The 7,654-nt window shown below is 67.4% G+C and overlaps 1 protein-coding gene across 1 annotated transcript in view; it reads left to right on the forward strand.

The window, feature by feature from the left end:
* LOC112966307 (phosphatidylinositol 3,4,5-trisphosphate 5-phosphatase 2-like) overlaps nt 1–7,649 on the forward strand; it is a gene marked incomplete at its 3' end in the record, with an annotated part of 10,145 nt that extends 2,496 nt beyond the window's left edge. Inside the window, exons 4-25 of the mRNA XM_026066288.1 lie at nt 5–109; nt 243–383; nt 504–591; nt 992–1,078; nt 1,300–1,407; nt 1,507–1,621; nt 1,904–2,010; nt 2,203–2,305; nt 2,786–2,982; nt 3,288–3,405; nt 3,600–3,696; nt 4,211–4,349; nt 4,586–4,685; nt 4,974–5,062; nt 5,276–5,357; nt 5,456–5,545; nt 5,756–5,872; nt 6,136–6,224; nt 6,488–6,575; nt 7,017–7,172; nt 7,426–7,507; nt 7,592–7,649. Coding sequence (XP_025922073.1) covers nt 5–109; nt 243–383; nt 504–591; nt 992–1,078; nt 1,300–1,407; nt 1,507–1,621; nt 1,904–2,010; nt 2,203–2,305; nt 2,786–2,982; nt 3,288–3,405; nt 3,600–3,696; nt 4,211–4,349; nt 4,586–4,685; nt 4,974–5,062; nt 5,276–5,357; nt 5,456–5,545; nt 5,756–5,872; nt 6,136–6,224; nt 6,488–6,575; nt 7,017–7,172; nt 7,426–7,507; nt 7,592–7,649 — 2,356 coding nt within the window. The remainder of the gene's footprint in view (nt 1–4; nt 110–242; nt 384–503; nt 592–991; nt 1,079–1,299; nt 1,408–1,506; nt 1,622–1,903; nt 2,011–2,202; nt 2,306–2,785; nt 2,983–3,287; nt 3,406–3,599; nt 3,697–4,210; nt 4,350–4,585; nt 4,686–4,973; nt 5,063–5,275; nt 5,358–5,455; nt 5,546–5,755; nt 5,873–6,135; nt 6,225–6,487; nt 6,576–7,016; nt 7,173–7,425; nt 7,508–7,591) is intronic.
* Nucleotides 7,650–7,654: the final 5 nt, after the last annotated feature.

Here is a 7,654-nt window from a genome sequence, read left to right on the forward strand (position 1 = left end):
CCCCGGCGAACGCGGGCCCCCCCGGCGGGGCCGCCCCCGGCGCCTGGACCGGCCGGGCTCACATCTCGCAGCAGCTGCACCTGAGGCTGCAGGAGCAGGTGCACAGCAGGTAACGCTCCCCCGCTCCGGCCCGGCAGCGCTTTCCGGGGTCGGCTGCAGCGGGACATTGCACCRAGCCCCGGGGACGGGGTGGGGGGGCGAGGAAAGGCTCCCGCGCTCTCAGCCGCCTCTCGCCCTCGCAGCCCAGCCAGCGACTTCATGGGCTTCATGGCCGAGTACCTCACCCACCACCTGCAGCTGGACCTGGAGGCGCTGCGCAACGGCGACCTGCAGCTGCGGCACCTCAGCACCGCGCTCGTCACGGCCTGCCGGGGGCTGCACAGGCGAGTGGCCCCGGCCCCGGCCCCGGCCCCGGTCCCGGCGGGATGCGCGGCACCCCGCTGCGCGGCCGAGCGGCTCCTTCCGCCGCGCTCACGCCTCTTCCCCCCGCTCTCTCTCCGCAGCGAGATCGACTTCACGCTGGCCGGTTTAGAGACGCTGGCCAAGGTGTTCGGCCCTCCCGCTTCCCCCCGCAGCCCCGCGAGGGAGCAGGTGAGCCCCCCCGGGCGGGCGCTGGGGGCCGCGGGTGTCTCGTCGCGTGCGGGCGAGCGCAGCTGCTCGGCGAGGAACCGCTCGGGGCGGTTTCGGTGCCTACGTGCACCCGGAAAGGTGCTGCGCGCCCTGCAGGGACAGGTGTCCCGGCGCGGTGCGTCCTCGGCGGTGGAGGGGACCCTCGCACCGAAGGGACCTGGGGGAGGGACGGCAAATTCATTTCTGCATCCAGCCCACGCTGCTGCAGGACGGGGAGCGATTCCCTGCCCGGCCCCGGGGACTCCACGTGCTGCATCCTGCCCCGGAGGTGGGACCAGCCATGGAGGAACCCACCAGCTGGATCCGACCGCGCCGCTCCGAAAGCCTCCGCCCCCAGCGAGTGTCCCGTCTCCCTCCCCAGGGTCTCCTGACCAGCGATCCGGACCTGGAGCTGCTCCTCAGCAAGATATCCACTGTCAACCATCTCCTCTCTTCCCTGGAGAAAAAGGTGCCTGATGTGCCCRGCCTCGCGGCCGAGACGGGGCAAGGCGCACTGCAGAGCGGCCGGGGGGCGGCAGGTGGGGCAGAGGGACAGAAATCAGGATTTGGGATGCTAAGGCRGAGGCGACTGTCATTTCCAGACGCCCATCAGAGAGGCTGGGGTCCCTCTCCCGCCCCCCCCCCGGGCGCATCACCGTCTCCTTGCTTCGCGCCCGTCTCTCTCCGCAGGTGCTGAGGTCGCTGCAGGAGACGGTGTCCAAGCACAACCTGGCGCTGCCCAGCGTGGCCGCGGCCCCCCAGCCGGCCACCAAGCCCCTGGCCGTGCAGAGCTTCGAGGTGAGGCCGGGACGGGCGAACCGCGGCCCCGGGGGGGGGGGGGCAGACGGAGCAGGGGGCAGGTGCCGACCCCACCGCGAGCGTGTCCCCGTGCTGCAGGTGAAGGTGGGCAAGTCGCAGCGAGCAGCCCTGACGGTGGACGTGGAGTTGGGCACGGTGGCCGTCACCAAGAAGGGCAGCGGGACCCCGGAAGAGACCATCCCTCAGGACAAAAGTAAGGAGCCCCCATCCCCTCTGCCGGTGCCCAGGGGATGGTGCGGGGCCAAGGGGTTCCCTCCGCAAGGGCGGCAACGGATGTGCCTGGGACGCCACCCCAGGGACAGGCCTGATGCCGAGGCGATGGGCTCCTTCCTCTCTGGAGACCGCGGGGACAGCGGGGAGTGGGCTGTGCGTACCCCCAGCCCTTGTGTGGCCGAGGCCGGGGGGGTGCCGGATGGGCGGCTGSACACGACGCGGGCGCCCTGCCGTCGCCCCGCTCACGCCTGCGGGCATCCAGTCYTGCAGCTGATTAAATACCAGAGCGTGCAGAGCAAGGTGAGGCTGGTGTACGACCGGGACCAGCAGAAGAACCTGAGCAGAGACTTCGTCTTTCCGAACGCGCGGGTAAGAGGACCTCGCCGCGTCCTGACGTTAATAACTCTCCGCATGTCCCCGGCTCCCGTGCCTGGAGGTCGATGTCCCCGCAGCCTGGCTGCAGCCCTGCAGACCTGGCCATCGGCATCTCTTGCGGTGCCACGTTCCCCAAAGCCCTGGGTCTTGTGCCGGGGCTCTGGGGACACCCGTGTCTTCCTGCAGAAGCGAGAGGCCTTTTGCCAGCTGCTCCAGCTCATGAAGATCCAGCACTCCAACCTGGACGAGCCTGACCTCATCTCGGTGTACGTCGGGACRTGGAACATGGGTAAGGGGCTGGGAAACGCTCGTGTCATGCAGGGAGGCCRTGGCGGCTGGTCGTGCGTCCAGGGAGGGCTTTGGAAGGGGAYGCCTGCAGGAGCTGCCCTGGGATGTCTAGGGTTGGAGCTGCTCCTTGCTGGGACGAGAAGCCTGGAGAAGACCCCGACCGGGCCTTTTTCGGGTTTGTCAGTCCTGTCGTGATCCACTTATTTTGTGTGGTCGTATGGAGTAAACAGAGGAGCTGGGATACTTGGAGGGTTTTGGAGCGTAGCTGTAAATCTCAGCGCAGGTCTGGGCTGCGCGTGGGTGGACCGTGCGGTTGACACGATACTTTCCATCCCCCGTGGGGGTCTTGACACACGCAGGGCCTGGGGGCCRAGAGAGGCTCGGGGAACCAGCCCTGGAGGCAGCCGCGCGCTGTCATCCCTCCCACCTGGGCTGGCTGGGAAACACCACTCGGTGACCGCTGTCCCCTCTCCCCCCCCAGGCAGCACCCCGCCGCCGCGGTCCCTCGCCTCCTGGCTGACGTCGCGGGGCCTGGGGCGCACTCAGGACGAGACCACGGCCTGCATCCCCCACGACATCTACGTGGTTGGCACCCAGGAGAACTCCCTGGGCGATCGCGAGTGGGTGGAGTTCCTGCGAGCATCGCTGAAGACGCTGATGGCCATAGACTACCGAGTGGTAATGGCGCGGGCCAAAGCTCGAGGGGGGGACACGTCCTTAGCTGCCCTCTCCGGCTTTGCCAGGGGCATGCCCGCTTGATAAAAAGGCTGAAGACTCCCACAAGTAGGTTCAGGAAGCTGATTACCCACCGGTAGTCGAGCTGGGGCTTTCACACCTAAACCCGGCGTCCTCTTCGTATCTTTCCGCTTCTTCACCCCGTCCTGCTCGTTGGGGGCAGCTGGCAGGCACGGGCMGGGGCCAGGCACCCCGGTTCACCCCCGTGTGTGGGGCCGTGCGGGCCAGCTCACCCCTGTCTCCCGCAGGTCGCCCTGCAGTGCCTCTGGAGCATCAAGATAGTCGTGCTGGTGAGACCGGAGCACGAGCGGCGCATCAGCCACGTGAACACGTCCAGCGTGAAGACGGGCATTGCCAACACCCTCGGTGCGCGCCGGGAACGGGGCCGCSGGTCCTCTCGGCGGGACGGGGCAGGGTGGGCCGTTGCGGTCAGGGATGCCTCAAGCTGGGGTGGCAGCCTAGGGGCACGGCGCGGGGAACCCACCGCGTGCCACCTCCGCCGTGCCGCGAGGGAGCATCGTCTCCCCCCCGGCTGCTCAGCGCCGCGCGTGTCCCCGCAGGTAACAAGGGAGCTGTGGGCGTCTCCTTCCTTTTCAACGGGACGTCCTTCGGGTTCGTGAACTGCCACCTGGCCTCGGGGAGTGAGAAGACCCACAGGTGACGGAGGGACGCGGGGTGGGGGGGGGGGGGTCAAACCCCGCTGGGGTCGGCTGGGGGTAGCAATGCGTAATAGTCGAGGTGGGTCCTTGTTCGGATGGGTCGCTTAGAAAGGGATCACGGAGATTTTCTGATGAACCACGGACGAAACAGCAATAAAACACAAAACCGAAAAGCCACCCGCTAGCAAAAGGATGTCCTTCCTCAGAGCYCCTTGTTTCCTCTGTGTAACGGGAAGCTCATACGCAGCTTCTCCTCCCACCGTGTTTCCCGCTCGCTCCTTGCAAGCGCAGCTGGAAGGAAGCCGGGGTTGCACCCAGAGCCCTTCGGAGGGAGAGAAGTTTTGGTCCCTGAATGTCAGACGTTGGGTTCAGGGCTGCTGGTCCCTGTCCCCGTCCTGCACGGGCTGCCCCCACCACAAGGAGCCCAGCGGCTGGGCAGGATGGGGCCAGGGCTGGTGGTGGGGCTGCCTCACCTGCTCTGCTCCCGTCCCCCCCCCCCCCATGCCGTGCAGGAGGAACCAGAACTACAGCGACATCCTGCGCTCGCTGGTGCTGGGTGACAAGCGGCTCAGCGCCTTCGACCTCACGCTGCGCTTCACCCACCTCTTCTGGTTCGGGGACCTCAACTACCGCCTCAACATGGATGTGCAGGTAGGAGCCCGTGTAGGATGTGCATGTGTGGGGCAGGGCAACCCCAGCCAGGCGCCGTCCCAGTCCCCAAGAAAGCAGGCGTGAAGGGGAGCCCGGGCCATGCACTCAGGGTCCTTGCTGTGGCTGGTACCGAGGAGGAGCCAAAAAGGGCCCCGGATGCCTGTCGGGATGCTGAAGCAGAGGGAGGGTGAAGAAAAGCCTGGATGCTCACGGTCTCTTTCCTCCTCCCTGCCCAGGACATCCTAGCCCACGTAACCAAGAGGGACTTTGAAGCCCTCGTGGCTGTGGACCAGCTCAACCTGGAGCGGGAGAAGAACAAGGTCTTCCTACGATTCAGTGAGTGCTGGCGCGAGGTGCCAAAAACGTGAGGGTCCTCGATGTGCACCAAGGACAGCCCCCCCGGAGCAGTGCATCCGGGCGAGGAGGGAGGCTGGCCTCAGCCTGGCACRCAAGTGCCAGTGGGACGCGGCCGTGCCGCTCCCAGCCTGGGAATGGGGCTGGGGGTGCTGCTCGGGAGACCCCCGGCAGGACAGGGAGCATGGAGGACGGCGTCCCCAGCCTGGTTCCAGCCATGGGGACAGCCACGACACCCGCCCCGGCTCAGCTCTGCACCTTGGTTSCCAGGCGAGGGCGACATCTCCTTCCCTCCCACCTACCGGTACGAACGGGGCTCCCGGGACAACTACATCTGGCAGAAGTTCAAGACTACGGGGGTGAGTTCCTGCACTCTCATTCCAAGGCTGGGGATCCAGAGGTCCAGGACTGCCGGGGAAATGGGGACAGCGGCTGACTCTTTTAGGAGTCCTCTATCCATTCCCTTGGTGGGGAACAAGAGAGAAAACTTCTGGGGTGGGAGAAGCACCGGGCTGGTGGGAGAAAGCAGCCGGATAYGAGGACTGCGGGAGCACAGTTTTTCCTATTCCTAGATGAGGATCAACGTCCCCTCGTGGTGCGACCGCATCCTGTGGAAGTCGCACCCAGAGACCCACGTGGTCTGTAACTCGTACGGTGAGTGAGGTCCCCCAGGGCCCTGCCGGGGGCTTGGGGGCTGCCGGAAGCGCCGGGGCTCAGCGGCTGTCACTTGGCTCCCCCTTCTCACGTTTCAGGCTGCACCGACGACATCGTGAGCAGTGACCACTCGCCGGTCTTCGCCACCTTCGAGGTGGGAGTGACATCGCAGTTTGTGCCCAAGAAGGGTAAGGGTGATGGTGAGGGTGAGGATGAAGGTGAAGGAGCACCCTCTCTGGGAGCGATTGCCCCTGGAGCAATTGGGCTCGGGGACAGCTCGCAGCCCTGCTTCTTCCTGGGTTTTCCACCTCCTATCACCCAAAAGTGCTGGGTGCTGGGGCGAGCCCTGAGCGCGGTGCTCGGCCAGCACGCGCTGAGCCGCTGGCGCCTGCCTGCAGCACCCGGCTCCAGCCCCGAATCGCTGGCCTGCATCGAGTGGGAGAGCATCGAGGTGATCGTGAAAACCGCCAGCCGCAGCAAGTGCTACATCGAGTTTCACTCCTACTGCCTGGAGGGTGAGCTGGGGCCGGGGCCGGGACCCTGGGCTGCGAGGGGTGTCCGTGCAGCCGTGCACCCGCGGGCCGGGGCAGCGGGGATGGCTGCGCTCCGCCGCGTAGCGTCGGGGCAGCCGGGCGCCCTGGGGCAAGGCACGGAGGCGCCGAGCTTGACTCCGTGCGGGTTAAGGCCGGCGCCCCGGACGGGCTGCCACGCGGTGGGGCAGGGCGGTGGGATCGGCGGCGGGAGGGAGCCGCCTGCCCTCAYGCTCTCTTGCCGGCAGAGCCCCAGCGGAGCGGGGAGAACACGTCCCAGAGCTGCGACATCCCCGGCTTCCTCAAGCTCAGCTGGTCGGCCAAACACTTGCCCGTGGTGAGCACCGGGGAGGGGAGAGGGGGGGGGTCCGGGCCGCCGCGGCAGGGCAGGGGCGGGCGGACGAGGCACCGGCTGCCCCTTCGCACCAGCTCCGTGCCAGCACCCCCCCATCGCTCCCCTTCCCTATCCCTCCTGCCCGGCTCGGCACCAGCGCTCTGCTCCAAGGGGAGCGCCGGGGCCGTCACCGTTCCCGAGGCTGGAGCAACCCTCGTGCCGGCCCCGCGGCCGCGCTCCCCAGCACCCGCTCTCCCCGTGCGCAGCTGCACCCCATCCTCTCGGACCTGGAGTACCTGGGGGACCAGCACCTGCTGCTCAGCATCAAGGGCGTGGAGAGCTGCGAGTCGTACGGTGCGTGTCCCCGCGCCGGCACATCCCCGCGCGCGGCGGGGCTGGGCTGCTGCGGGCACCCTGCGGACGCCTTTGGGGCGGGGGCTCCTGGGGGGGGGGGGTCTGCAGGGAGCTACAGGCTGCAAGCCCAGGGCTGCGGTGGGTCTGCGCCCAGCAGAGCACCGGGGAGAGACCTTGATGGCCTGTAGGAGGCCCCTAAAGGAAGCAGGGATGGTGTCAAGAATAGCTTCTGCATGCAATTTTTGGGAAACAGTGTCTCCCAGCCTGTGGGCCTGCTGGGTATGAGGTTTTGCAGCTGGAATTTGGCAGGAGGGACCCCGACACCCACCCTCCCCAGTGCAGCACCCGCTCCGGGTTGCTGCTGGAAGGGGGGTCCCGCAACGGGAAACGGAGCAGCCCCTGCTCCTGTCCCGCTAACGCCTCCGCGTGCTGTGGGCGCAGGCGAGTGCTGCATCGCGATGAGGTCCATGATTGGCAGCATGGCCCAGCAGTTTGAGACCTTCCTCTTCCACCGCGGCGAGGAGACGGGCTCCATGCGCGGCTGGATGAAGGTCCGAGTCCCCAAGGACAGGCGCAGCACCCGCGAGAGGCTCTACGGTAACGCCGCCGYGCTCTTCGGCCGCCTCTGCTTTGCCTGGGACGGGTCGAGGGTGGCGTGGCTGAGTGGTCCCCATGCCCAGCGCGGTGCTCCCCTTCTCCGGCAGCGAGCGGAGGCCGTGCATGGACTAACTTGTCCTCCAGACACCCTGTGCTCCTGCTGAAAGAGGCCAGGACTCGAATGTCCGCACGCAGCTCTTTAACCGTGCCGAATTTCTTGCAAGCGAGCCTTCACCAGCCTTGTCGTTTGCAGAGTGGATCAGCTTCGAGGAGGAGGATGCCGAAGCGGCTGCCGATGTCCCGACGTGCTCCAAGCCGCCCACGCACCGCGTCAGGTACCCGCGGCAGATCTTGGCCCCGCCGCCAGCCCCGGCAGCGCCAGCGGTGCTGAGCCCGCCTCGTCCCGCCGTGTGTTTCAGGAGCCGGCCCCACAGCGTCCCGGACGCGGCCAGCAGCTACACCAACCCAGCCTACTTCATATT

Source organism: Apteryx rowi, unplaced genomic scaffold (genome assembly GCF_003343035.1).
Source record: "Apteryx rowi isolate R43461 unplaced genomic scaffold, aptRow1 scaffold_24, whole genome shotgun sequence".
Classification (NCBI taxonomy): Eukaryota; Metazoa; Chordata; class Aves; order Apterygiformes; family Apterygidae; genus Apteryx; species Apteryx rowi.